The following is a 14,408-nucleotide window of genomic DNA, read 5'->3' as shown; positions in this document are numbered from 1 at the left end:
AGGAGGTTGGATTTAGAAAATAAAATTCCTTGTAAGTGTATGATAACATAAAGAATTTTAAAAAATAGTGGGCAATCAACTAAATAAAATAATAGAACATCCATGTTGAAAGGAACCTTGATTTTCCCATAATTCTATATCAGCTCTGTGGATTTCTCACTGCTCCTTCAGATGTGTAGAGGGAGACATGGGTCTGGTATGGAAACTGACCTATCCTCCCACTCCTTAAACTACTGTAGTTCTTATTTATATACAGTCTATGTAAGATTTAGTTTGAACAAAGTGCTCTGTGACTGTGTGTGTGTGTGTTTGAACGCCACTGCTCTTGTCCAATCCTTGTAAGAGAATCATTTGATAACATTAGTGAAAATATTCAAAATTAAAAACAAGTGGTAATCTGTTCTCTATCTGATATGAATATCATATGTGGGAAAGATAAGACGTTTTTTAAAAGTAAATAAAATAAAACCGACCACAGCAAATTCTGCTGTCCAGAACAGAGCTTAAGTATTCAGTGAAAATAGGAGAACAACAAGAAGCAACTGGAAGAAACATAAACTTCCCCCAAATTCTCAGGGATATTAGAGGATTATCAAGTTTCCCACAGTACATGAGACTGAGCCCTCTGTTGCTTTCTGTTTGGTTGGTTATTTTTAACTATTATTAAAAGAAAATTTGAACTCAAACAGCAGGAGGACGTTGATAGGGAGCTAATATTTGAATTTGTATATACATCCCCAAGGGTATGTTTTATTTTCTTTAATATTTTATTTGTGCTTTTTAATTCGAAAAAAGTGACCTCTTTATACCTTCTACTCAAAATGCCAGACACAATAATATTAATCCTTCTTTAATTTGACAGCTCTTCAAATACATGAATCAACTCTATCTCCAAATATATTTAATTCCAGTTAAAAATTGATTGCTTTATGACAGCACCTAAAGATATTTTCTTTGATGTCTATAGGTCACTGAGAAGTAAAAATTAATCAGCATCTCTGAAGTTTACTTTCAATTTTAGAGACCTTCATGGGCCTTTTGGCAACTCCTCCTGAATGAAATCTTTCTTGTATTCAGAATTCCTCCTCTTTGTGTGTGTGTGTGTGTGTGTGTGTGTGTGTTTGTGTGTTAGCATGATTTCTTCTTCCCTTAGTAATTTTCAGTATTTCATTTTCTTTCTAATCACCATTAGCTATGTGTCCTTGAAGAAATAAAACTCTTTGTTTCTCAGTTAAATGCTGCTTCTTTCTTTCTTTATATATTGATTGATTGGTCGATATTTTAACATCTTTATTGGAGTATAATTGCTTTACAAAGGTGTGGTAGTTTCTGCTTTATAACAAAGTAAATCAACTATACATACACATATGTCCCTATATCTCCTCCCTCTTTCATCTCCCTTCTAACCTCCCTGTCCCACCCCTCTAGGTGGTCACAAAGCACTGAGTTAATCTCCCTGTGCTATAGGGCTGCCTCCGACTACCTATCTGTTTTACATTTCGTAGTATAGATAAGTCCATGCCACTATCTGACTTCATCCCAGCTTATCCTTCCTGCTCCCCGAGTCCTCAATTCCATTCTCTATGCCTGAGTCTTTATTCCTGTCCAACACCTAGGTTCTTCAGAATATTCTTTTTTATTTTATTTTTTAGATTCCATATATATGTGTTAGCACATGGTATTTATTTTTCTCTTTCTGACTTACTTCACTCTGTATGACAGACTCTAGGCCAATCCACCTCACTACAAATAACTCAATTTCATTTCTTTTTAAGGCTGAGTAGTATTCCATTGTATATATGAGCCACATCATCTTTATCCTTTCATCTGTCAATGGACATTTAGGTTGCTTTCATGTCCTGGCTATTGTAAATAGAGCTGCAATGAACTTTGTGGTACATAACTCCTTTGATTTATGGCTTTCTCAGGGTACATGCCCAGTAGTGGGATTGCTGGATCTTATGGTAGTTCTATTTTTAGTTTTTTAAGGAACCTCCATACTGTTCTCCATTGTGGCTGTATCAATTTACATTCCCATCAACAGTGCAAGAGGGTACCCAGTTCTCCACAACCTCTCCAGCATTTATTGTTTGTAGATTTTTTGATGATGGCCATTCCGACTGGTGTGAGATGATACCTCATTGTAGTTTGGATTTGCATTTATCTAATGATTAGTGATGTTGAGCATCCTTTCACGTGTTTGTTGGCAATCTGTATGTCTTCTTTGGAGAAATGTTTCTTTAGATCTTCTGTCCTTTTTTGGATTGGGTTGTTTGTTTTCTTGATATTGAGCTGCATGTGTTGTTTGTAAAGTTTGGAGATTAATCTTTGGTCAGTTGCTTCGTTGCAAATATTTTCTCCCATTCTGAGGGTTGTCTTTTCATCTTGTTTATGGTTTCCTTTGCTGTGCAAAAGCTTTGAAGTTTAATTAGGTCTCATTTTTTTTATTCTTGTTTTTATTCCCATTTCTCTAGGAGGTGGATCAAAAAGCATCTTGCTGTGATTTATGTCATAGAGTGTTCTGCCTATGTTTTCCTCTAAGAGTTTGATAGAGTCTGGCCTTACATTTAGGTCTTTAATCCATTTTGAGTTCATTTTTTATATGGTGTTAGGGAGTTTTCTAATTTCATTCTTTTACATGTAGCTGTCCAATTTTCCCAGCACCACTTATTGAAAAGACTGTCTTTTCTCCATTGTATATTCTTGCCTCCTTGATCAAAAATAAGGTGGCCATATGTGCATGGGTTTACCTCTATGCTTTCTACCCTGTTCCATTGATCTATATTTCTGTTTTTGTGCCAGTACCATACTGTCTTGATTACTGTAGCTTTGTAGTATAGTCTGAAGTCATGGAGCCTGATTCCTCCAGCTTTGTTTTTCTTTCTCAAGATTTCTTTGGCAATTAGGGGTCTTTTGTGTTTCCATACAAATTGTGAAATGTTTTGTTCTTGTTCTGTAAAAATGCCATTGGTAATTTGATAGGTACTGCACTGAATTTGTAGATTGCTTTGGGTTGTATAGTCATTTTCATAATGTTGATTCTTCCAATTCAAAAACATGGTATATCTCTCCATCTGTTTGTATCATGTTTAATTTCTCTCATCACTGTCTTATATTTTTCTGCATACAGGTCTTTTGTCTCCTTAGGTAGGTTTACTTCTAGGTATTTTATTCTTTTTGTTGCAATGGTAAATGGGAGTGTTTCCTTAATTTCTCTTTCAGATCTTTCATCATTAGTGTATAGGAATGCAAGAGATTTTTGTGCATTAATTTTGTATCCTGCAACTTTACCAAATTCATTGATTAGCTCTAGCAGTTTTCTGGTAACATCTTTAGGATTCTCTATGTGTAGTATCATGCCCTCTGCAAACAGTAACAGCTTTACTTCTTGTTTTCTGATTAAGATTCCTTTTATTTCTTTTTCTTCTCTGATTGTTGTGTCTAAAACTTCCAAAACTATGTTGAATAATAGTGGTGAGAGAACGACGTTGGCTGTGGGTTCTCTTATAAGGCCTTTATTATGTTGAGGTAATTTCTCTCTATGACTACTTTCTGGAGGGTTTTTATCTTAAATGGGTGTTGAATTTTTTTGAAAGTTTTTTCTGCATCTATTGACATGATCATATGTTTTTTCTCCTTCAATTTGTTAATATGGTTTATCACATTGATTGATTTGCGTATATTGAAGATACCTTGCATTCCTGGGATAAACCTCACTTGATCATGGTCTATGATACTTTTAATGTGCTATTGGATTCTGTTTGCTAGTATTTTGTTGAGGATTTTGCATCTATGTTCATCAGTGATATTGACCTGTAGTTTTCTTTCTTTGTGACATCTTTGTCTGGTTTTGGTATCACGGTGATTGTGGCCTCATAGAATGCGTTTGGGAGTGTTCCTCCCTCTGTTACATTTTGGAAGAGTTTGAGAAGGAAAGGTGTTAGCCCTTCTCTAAATGTTTGATAGAATTCGCCTGTGAAGCCATCTGGTCCTGGGCTTTTGTTTGTTGGAAGATTTTTAATTACAGTCTCAATTTCGGTGCTTGTGTTTCATCTGTTTATATTTTCTATTTCTTCCTGGTTCAGTCTCGGAAGGTTGTTCTTTTCTAAGAATTTGTCCATTTCTTCCAGGTTGTCCGTTTTATTGCCATAAGGTTGCTTATAGTAATCTCTCATGATCCTTTGTATTTCTGCAGTGTCAGCTGTTTCTTCTCCTTTTTCATTTCTAATTCTATTGATTTGAGTCTTCTCCCTTTTTTTCTTGATGAGTCTGGCTAATGGTTTATCAATTTTGTTTATCTTCTCAAAGAACCAGCTTTTAGTTTTATTGATCTTTGCTATTGTTTCCTTCATTGCTTTTCCATTCATTTCTAATCTGATTTTTATGACTTCTTTCCTTCTGCTTACTTTGGGGTATTTTTGTTCTTCTTTCCCTAATTGCTTTTGGTGTAAAATAAGGTTGTTTATTTGAGATGTTTCTTGTTTCTTGAGGTAGGATTGTATTGCTACAAAATTCCCTCTTAGAAGTGCTTTTGCTGCATCCCATAAGTTTGGGTCATCGTGTTTCCATTGTCATTTGTTTCTAGGTATTTTTTGATTTCCTCTTTGATTTATTCAGTGATCTCTTGGTTATTTAGTAGTGTATTGTTTAGCCTCCATGTGTTTGTATTTTTTACAGAGTTTTTCCAGGAATTGATATCTAGTCTCATAGCATTGTAGTCAGAAAAGATCCTTGATACGATTTCAATTTTCTAAAAATACCAAGGATTGATTTGTGACCCAAGATATGATGTATCCTGGAGAATGTTCCATGAGCACTTGAGAAGAATGTGTATTCTGTTGTTTTTGAATGGAATGTCCTATAAATATCAATTAAGTCCCTCTTGTTTAATGTATCATTTAAAGCTTGTGTTTCCTTATTTATTTTCATTTTGGATGATCTGTCCATTGGTGAAAGTGGGGTGTTAAAGTCCCCTAGTATGATTGTGTTACTGTCAATTTCCCCTTTCATGGGTGTTAGCATTTGCCTTATGTATTGAGGTGCACCTATGTTGGGTTCATAAATATTTACAATTGCTATATCTTCTTCTTGGATTGGTCCCTTGATCATTATGTATTGTCCTTCTTTGTCTCTTGTAATAGTCTTTATTTTAAAGTCTATTTTGTCTGATATGAGAATTGCCCCTCTAGCTTTCTTTTGATTTCCCTTTTCATGGAATATCTTTTTCCTTCCCTTCACTTTCAGTCTGTATGTTTCCCTAGGTCTGAAGTGGGTCTCTTGTAGACAACAAATATAGGGATCTTGTTTTTGTATCCATTCAGCCAGTCTATGTCTTTTGGTTGGAGCATTTAATCCATTTACACTTACATTTATTTATCAATATCCATGTTCCTATTACCAGTTTCTTAATTGTTTTGGGTTTGTTTTTGTAGGTCTTTTCCGTCTCTTGTGTTTCCTGCCTAGAGAAGTTCCTTTAGCATTTGTTGTAAAGCTGGTTTGATGGTGCTGAATTCTCTTAGATTTTGCTTGTCTGTAAAGGTTTTAATTTCTCCGTCAAATCTGAATGAGATCCTTGCTGGGTAGAGTAATCTTGGTTGTAGATTTTCCCCTTTCATCACTTTCAGTATGTCCTGCCACTCCCTTCTGGCTTGCAGAGTTTCTGCTGAAAGATCAGCTTTTAACCTTATGGGGATTCCCTTGTATGTTATTTGTTGTTTTTTCCCTTGCTGCTTTTGATATATTTTCTGTGTATTTAATTTTTGATAGTTTGATTAATATGTGTCTTGGTGTGTTTCTCCTTGGATTTATCCTGTATGCGACTCTCTGTGCTTCCTGGACTTGATTATAGTTTTCAACTATAATCCCTTCAAATATTTTCTTAGCCCGTTTCTTCTTCTCTTCCTCTTCTGGGACCCCTATAATTCGAATGTTGGTGCGTTCAATGTTGTCTCAGTGGTCTCTGAGACTGTCCTCAATTATTTTCATTCTTTTTTCTTTATTCTGCTCTGTGATAGTTATTTCCACTATTTTATCTTCCAGGGTCCTTATTGGTTCTTCTGCCTCAGTTATTCTGCTATTGATTCCTTCTAGAGAATTTTAAATTTCATTTATTTTGTTGTTCATCATTGTTTGTTTGTTCTTTAGTTCTTCTAGGTCCTTGTTAAAGGTTTCTTGTATTTTCTCCATTCTATTTCCAAGATTTTGTATCATCTTCCCTATCATTACTCTGAATTATTTTTCAAGTAGACTGCCTATTTCCTCTTCATTTGTTTGGTCTGTTGAGATTTTACATTGCTCCTTCATCTGCTGTTTGTTTTTCTGTCTTCTAATTTTGCTTAAATTACTGTGTTTGTGGTGTCCTTTTCGCAGGCTGCAGATTTGTAGTTCTTGTTGTTTTTGGTGTCTGCCCCCAGTGAGTCAGTTTGGTTCAGTGTCTTGTGTAAGATTCCTGGTGGAGAGAATTGTCCCTAAATATTGTTTCTTATAGCATATTCCACCACTTTCTCTCTCTCCCTACTTGCACCTTAGTGTTCCAATTTACTACTGTTTTGTTGGCAAACATCCTACATATGTTAAGTGGCTCTATTTATGTGCCCTGTAATATAAGTTGATTTTATTTCTTCAACAAAATTTTCAGCACATGCTGTCCAACTGTTCCTCTAACGACTGCCACAAGGACCCAATAAATCCCCTTATACACTTGAATCCCTTCCTGTGGAGAAGTATTGTGAGTGGAGTAATTCTGGTAGACTAAGCAGTTTTACTAAAGAGTCTAAGTCCTTTGAAAAAGACCATGTGAGGCAGCCAGTGTTGGAACTTTGTGTAGTCTCAATATTTAAATTGAATAGAGAGTATATTACAAGATTTGTCATATTATTAAGAGACAGTGCAAGGATTTTTTTTGTTTTGCTTTACTCTTCAACCTAGTAGATTAGGGATTCTAAAAAAACTAGATTAATTGAAGAAAAAATTCAGAAACTCCATTTAATGTACACATCTGAGTAAATTATTAATATTAAGGGTATAGACACTTTAAGAGAGCCCTAACCATTTTCCCCAGCTGCAAAGATATTTCCTGAAACAATCAAGCTCTCTCTTTATTTGCAAGAAGTATGATGTATTAGTGGAGAGTGAAAAAATCAACAGGTTTACAAGAGCTTTACAAAATATAGGTCATGTGTACCTACAACTTGAAACATTTAGGAATTCAGTGAAAGCATGGATTCCAATGGCTATACATAATAGTTAGAACTCAGCAGATGTCAATGCACATAAGTGCTGGTGATCAGAAGCCAGTTACCAACTTATCATGACTCTTTATAAGCTCCTAGGTTTGAGATGATCACCAGGAGAGAAAGGAGTAGAAAAGGAATCCTATAATTATTTTATTTCCATTTGTAATGCCTGAAATACTTGGAATATTTTAAAATGTTGCTTTTTGTCATCAGTTGGAATTGGGGCTAGAAATAGAAATAAAGGTGAGTAAATGAAAATACAAGGGAAATAACATTTTTTTCACACAATTGTAAGTGGTCTGATAATTCATAATGATGATAATGATAAGAAAGACACTATTAAACAACTCTTTATTTACTAGTAATAGTTTGAACATTATAGTTTTTCTCAATATGTGAATTTTTCCTTTTTGTTAATCTAGTTTCTTTCACTGCATTAAGAGTAGGTCAGGAAGATGTGGTAAGAAGGAGTGGGTATGATGTATGTAAAAGTTCCTGCCAAACAAGAAATGTAGAGATTGAAAGAAAAGTGAAGTCCCGTTTAAGGAGTGGAAGTGGAGGCCAAGTTTTCAGACCTGAATATTTTGTTTTACCGTCACAAGGGTGTGTGTTAGACTCCACTGAAAAATTTCTGGGGGAATTTCAGAACTGCACATCATTTGTCAGGGCGGGGCCTCAGACAACCTTAAGACCAGTGCCCAAGTGGGGCAGCAAAAGCAATGTAAGAATAGTGGTAATTAAAGCAGTATGTTACAGTTCCTCTTGTTTCTTCCTTTTCCAAGTATGGTAATCCAAGTATTTGAAGGTTCTTGAGTGCCTATGTAGGAACGGCAGAAGTAACTAAAAAATAGGAATTTAACAGGAATAAGATTTTCAGAGCAAGATTAAGTTAGTTGAAGGAAAAAATGTTTTGCATTTTTAGTCAGAATATGTAAATTACAAGCCCATTCTTTTTTTCAAACTAATAGTTATAATTTTTGAGTGACTTCCAGACTTTTAAATATTATTTCTTTTAATGTCTTCTGTTAGTAATGTTATTTCCAAAATATTTTTGATTGTCCCACTCACAGTGGTCACATGAACTTCCTACTGCTTGTCATCTATGTTGACTTTGATCTGTGGGAAGAAATTAGGGGTGTTGCTATCCATCAGAGGATTTAAGATTCAATGTGGAGTGCAGGGCTTCTAGAATGGCAGAGTGAAGACCTCTGTATATCTGCTCCTTCATACAAGCAATGAAGTACTGACAAAGATTGTCAAAACAAATTTTTTCAGAACTCTGAAATTAATCAGATGCATGAAACCACATGAGGCATATTTATTCAAGAAAATTAGCAGGGTTTGTAGCTTTTTATTTTGACCTATTTTAATCCTCTTGTCTCCAATTCTGTAATAGCCTTTAGGAGCTAGCAGCTCTTCAGCTCCTAAAGGGCAGACTGGTTAAGAGATCCTCAAAAAACCCACTCCCAAAGCACTGCCACACTGTGATTTGTCTGGCAACTCCCTTAAAAAACCACATTCATTGTGCATTGTTGTTATTTGACCCTGGAAAGGAGGGGAAAGGTTATTCCTAGATTTGCCACATTAACTAAAATGTTCAATTTTAAACAAAAATTATGAGACATGCAAAGAAACAACAAAGTGTGTCCCATATGCAGGGAAAGAAGCAGCCAAGAGCAAACAATGTCCTGAGAGGATTACAATGTTAGACTTAGTAAGACAAATATTTTAAATCTACTATTATGATAGGTTCAAAGAAATAAAGGAAACAGTGTCTAATGAATTAAAGTAGAGCACGAAAACACACAGCCTGCCCATCAGCAAAAGTTGGGGGACTTAATGGTTCAGGCAGTTAAGAAAATTTCCAAACAATTATTAGATGGCTACTAAGTGAAATAAAGAGAGACTTAGGTAGCTGCACACAGGGAATACAGACTTTGTAGAATTAAATGAAAGTATGACAATAATGTCTTACCACATAGATAATATCAATAAAAAGAAACTGCATAAAAAGGTCCAAATAGAGATTATGGAGTTAAAAAGTACAATAACTGAAATAAAAACTTCACTAGAGTTTCAACAACAGATTTGATCTGGCAGAAGAGAAGTTTGGCAAACTTGAAGAAGATATATCAATTAAGATTATCCAGTCAGAGAAAAGAAAGAATAAGAATGAAAAACATGAACAGAGCTTCAGAGACCTATGGGACACCACCAAGTATACCAGAATCAACACAATGGGAATCCCAGAAGAAAAGAAGAGAGAAAAGGGACAGAGAATATTTGAAGAAAGAATAGCCAAAGCTTCCCAATTTGATGAAAAACATTAGTCTACTCATCCATACAGGTAAAAACGACTATTATATTCATCTAATGACATGGCTTTTAAAATCATGCCACACATTTCTGGATCTTCTCTATTCCTTTTCATTTATGCTTGGTAACTGGTCAGTTTTATCCAGCTAATAATACATTGCTACGAACAACTAACATTGAGCAAACAAAACCCAATAACTTTCTAGCTTTTTCCAACTATTTTCTGTGAAGCAGCCGGTTTCTTAGGCACTTGGTCTACCTTCCAAATTACTTCAGGCAACTGATATTTCAAATGTTTTGCCACTAAAAATGTATGTCCGTTTTAAAATCTGTGATATTATTTCCTTGTCATCCCCTGTTTGGTTGCTAAATCAATGACATTTTTTTAGGATTTGGTTATAATACCATGCCATTTCTGAATACTAATTCTTTATTATTACATCTGAAGTACACACTTTTAAATTATATTAAGTGGGGAGCTAGTTTTCTCAAACGTATTTCTTAAATTATCTACTAAATTATTGTTTTCCAACTTTTTTTTGCTACAACACACAACAATACTAAAAAAAAAAAAAAAAAACCCAATTTATAATGTGATCAGTAAACATGCACACATAAACACATGCATAACAGATGAGCCAATAGAATATCACACCTAAACTGGGACTGTTTCTGGCAAACCTACATATATGTGAGTACTCTAAATTCCCTTACTACTGCTAAACTGATTTTTCACAATAGATTTTTTAAAAATACTGAGCATTTAGCAATGGCATGGTAGCTGGGTTAGTCCCTTGAAAACTTAGAATCAACATGAATTTTGTTTCTTGATTATGGTATTATATTTATTAAATAGTGAATTTAATGATTAAAAGTAAATAAATGTCATCCTTCATAGGAAAACTATGTTTTATTTAAAATTACATATGCATCTTTTCACTTAAAATTTGTATTCTCAAATGTTAAATTACATATTCATTTGCTCTAACTTTAATAGTACCTACAAATCAAGAATAAAATAAGACATCAATCATTTTATTGTCTAAAAGAGGTCTTTATTATTATAATGACTAATAATGAGAGGTATAACCTTAAAATTGAAACACTGAGTTTTACATAAAAGGAAGGTAAAGGCACTATGTAATATCCTAAAGTTTAAAGTTTAATGGAGGTACCTCTTTATCTTGGAAGGAGAACAAATTATAAAGATTACTAAGACAAAAGAGAACATCATCACTTATCCTTAGCAACGCTGAAAAAAAAGGAAATACAAATTTGGAAGCTCAAAAATTGAGGATTTTTTGGTTTGTTTGTTTCTTTGTATTTATGTGGTAGTCTCAGTTTGCAATCTTTTTTTTAAGGCCCATTCACAGGACGCCATCTGAACACAACGCTGTGTGGAAGATGCTGAGAACAATTCCAGATTTAACCTCTCATCTAATTGATGAGCACCTGAAAATACTTAGTAAGAATGTCATTTCTGAAACCTGGGTAAAAGGAAGCACAGGTAACAGACTAATCTGGAGGGAAATTTGGCAAGACAAAACGTGCATCACTATTTTGAGTTCTCTATCATTATAATATTCATAATTTCACTTGACATGTTAAAATGTACTGTTTGGATGTATTTCATTTGTTAAGTTATAAGTAGTGAAATGAATAACATTTCACATTTTAGTGTTTATGTTTTAAGATATACAGTGGTGTTTCTCCACTTTGAGCATGCATCAGAATCCCCCAGAGGACACACTGAAATGTGTTGCTGTATTCAACCCCTAAGGTTTCTGGTTCAGTAGGTTTGGAATGGAGCTTAATTTGCATTTCCAATAACATTCCAGAGGATGCTTCTAGTCTGCGCACCACACTTTGAAAACCACTCGTTGATATACACATTTAATAACAATCTAGCTTTGGTTTTCACGGTTAAGACAGCAAGTGGTCAAAGTGATTATTTGACTGATCCAGATACTGTGAAAAAAACTCTTCAGACAGATTTTAGTTTAGTTTCCCAATTTTAATTTCTAGTCCCTTTACTAAGGATATATTGGATGCATTAATAGAAGTATTTTGTATTTTAATTTTTTGGGGGGTGGCATACAAATAAACAACACACAGAGTCACACACAAACCTAAACCAACAGACTTCAACATAATTTTTTTGCATTTATTGAGTGTCTATTAGAAAAAAGGAACTAAATTTATTTAATACATCTTTGAGTGAGGAACATTCCTTATTTATTCCACACAGTATCAAATAAAAGTAGATATTATTATTATTATTCTCTGCAGATGAGGACCCTAGTGCACAAAATGTCATGCGGAGTGTTCCTGATTAGAACTGAGCTTCAAACACACTTTAGCCTTAATGCTAAATTATTCTCCATTCGCTACGCCACTGTTTTTATAAAGTGGTTCATCAGGATCATGGCATTTAAAATCAAACTGGAATTTTGGAGAACATGTGTCTATTGAAAATACTTACATATTTTCAGAGTTTCCCCAACAGTCCTCTCTCATAATTAGTTTCATTTAATCCAACATCAAGCAGTGAAAATTAAATCATAGGAGTTTTGCAGAGGATAAATGATTCTGAAAGGGAAGAAAGAACAAACATTCAACAGTGTTTTGCCATTAGCTTGAGGTTAGTAATTAAAAAATTAATTTGTTCTATCATAAATCTCTGAAATTATACTTCTTATGGTAAAAAATATGTAAGCAACCTAAGTATCCTTTAATAGAAGACAATATATTGTGATACATTTATTCTCTACAATTCTAGTCAGGGGTTAAAAAGAATGAGGTAGATTTATATACATTGATGTAGAAACTTATTAAGGACAATAAATAAAGACAGAACAATTGCAGAATTATATAAATAATATGATAATATAAAACTTGAAATTATATGTGCATGTATACACATATAAAAATACACAGTAAAAACTACATAGAAGTAGATCTAGAAGGATACTCCAAAAATACATATTTAAAAAATTGTTACCTTCATTCAGGGGAGAGGAATTGAGGAACAGTGAAGGGGAACAGTTAACTTTTTCTTCTACATATACTTGTGTTGAATTTTCCACAATGAATGTATATTTATGTGTTAGTGTTTGTGAGTAGTTATTTATTTTTTTCAGAAAGCTTTAAAAACTATAATTAAATGTATTCTCAAGTTATCTTAAAAACATGTGTGATTAACTATTAAAATATGAACTTTCAACCCTTGACAAATACCGACTTTAATTTGATCATTTATACTAAATAAGGCTTTGTAATTCATATTTCAATAGTGCATATTTTCAAACACATTAAAAATTTTTGAAATTCTCTGTTTACCCCTACCTGTGCTGCAACCCTTCTCTTGAGTTTTAAGACATCTAATTATGACAGCTCAGATCTGTTTCACTATCAAAGCAGTCAATTCATTAAGTATCTGACCTTTGCAAATCTCTTGTTCATCCAACTTAAAAAACAAGTCTAACCAGGTGTCTTTCTTTTTCCCTTTTCTTTATTCATGTGTGCATTTCCCTCCCTCTGCTGTTATTTAAAGTATTCCCCGTAGTAATTCCTCATCACCATGCTGCTGACTTTCAATCTGCTGCTGAGGCTTTGGTTTCTTTCCTGCAATTCCACACAGCTGTTTGCACCTTCTGGTCTCTTTTCTGGCCATAAGTTCTTTGGAGCTTCATTATTTAAGGCAGCATCTTAAATTTACCATTTCTCAGCCTCTCGTGCATTGTTTTCTTAAACAATAAAATATTAACAAGGATAACAATTTTATGATTTCAAATACTGAATAACACACTTACATATTTTTAGTTTAAGTGAAAATGGTACTAAAACATGATTACTATAAGATCACTATATATAAAGCTTACTTATATCACTATAATAAAATACTTTATACAGTGTATATTACATATTGTAAACTCTATATGCCATATAGATGTATAGATATAGATATAGCTTACTTAATTCAAATTATCTCAAGAGTTTTCCATTGGATCTCATTTTATGGCCTGGGCAGAGGGTATTTTTATGATTGATAACATAAAACTCAGAAAGCTAAAAGAATCAGGAATTAGAACGAGGAATTAGATGCCAGATAAAAAATTTGTTAATATCTGCCTTTATATTAACCTTGAAATATTTCTATGAAATGACTGAATAGGGGTTTTTGTCTTTTAATATATATATGTCATGTTTACTGTTTTCTTTACTTGAAGTCCACTGAGTCTTGCAGTGTTATTTCTCTCCTATTTCTTTCATTTTATCATTTTACTCTTACTTTTTTATGAGGTTATATCTCAAAAACACTATAACTCCGCATTTAAAAAAATACTATATTTATTTTTAATGCTGAAAAATATTTTTTGATTACTAAAACTTTAACATTTCTTAGCCTGCATAGACTTTATTTTCTGTCATGGTTTAAATTTCATATAACATAAAAATACAGTAGCTAAATCTCATGAAAAATTTAGTGGACATCTTTTCCATCTATAAATTAACCATAGTCCAAACAACATGCTTTTACAATAGAAGTAATAAAATATTTAGTCCTACTGTAAAGACCATGGCTCCCTTAAAGGCAAACATGGCCTTGAAGAGTGTATATTGATTCTAAAGTGTGGATATGCTTTCACTGCACTAAGGTGTTCCCTACGGTTCATGAAGATTCATCCTTGAAAGCTGCATTAACTTTCTCAAAACTTCACAATCATCTCTTGGATAAGGGAAAGTAGAAATGGAATTGGGACCTCAAAATGCAGATAAACACTTAAAACATTTCTCTGGAGATTTAATATGAGATTTAAAGTATTTTAAACTAATTTAAATATTGTAATTAGGTAA

The 14,408-nt window shown here is 33.5% G+C and overlaps 1 protein-coding gene across 1 annotated transcript in view; it reads left to right on the top strand.

Annotated features, from left to right (window-relative positions):
- Positions 1 to 14,408, top strand: part of CNBD1 (cyclic nucleotide binding domain containing 1) — a 381,722-nt gene that overhangs the window by 260,560 nt on the left and 106,754 nt on the right. The window contains 1 exon segment of the mRNA XM_036830074.1: positions 10,913 to 11,058. Within this exon segment, the coding sequence (XP_036685969.1) occupies positions 10,913 to 11,058 (146 nt within the window).

The sequence above is a fragment of the Balaenoptera musculus genome, chromosome 17 (genome assembly GCF_009873245.2).
Source record: "Balaenoptera musculus isolate JJ_BM4_2016_0621 chromosome 17, mBalMus1.pri.v3, whole genome shotgun sequence".
Taxonomy (NCBI): Eukaryota; Metazoa; Chordata; class Mammalia; order Artiodactyla; family Balaenopteridae; genus Balaenoptera; species Balaenoptera musculus.
Note: the sequence above shows the minus strand (reverse complement) of the source record. Positions and strands in the feature narration are given on the sequence as shown.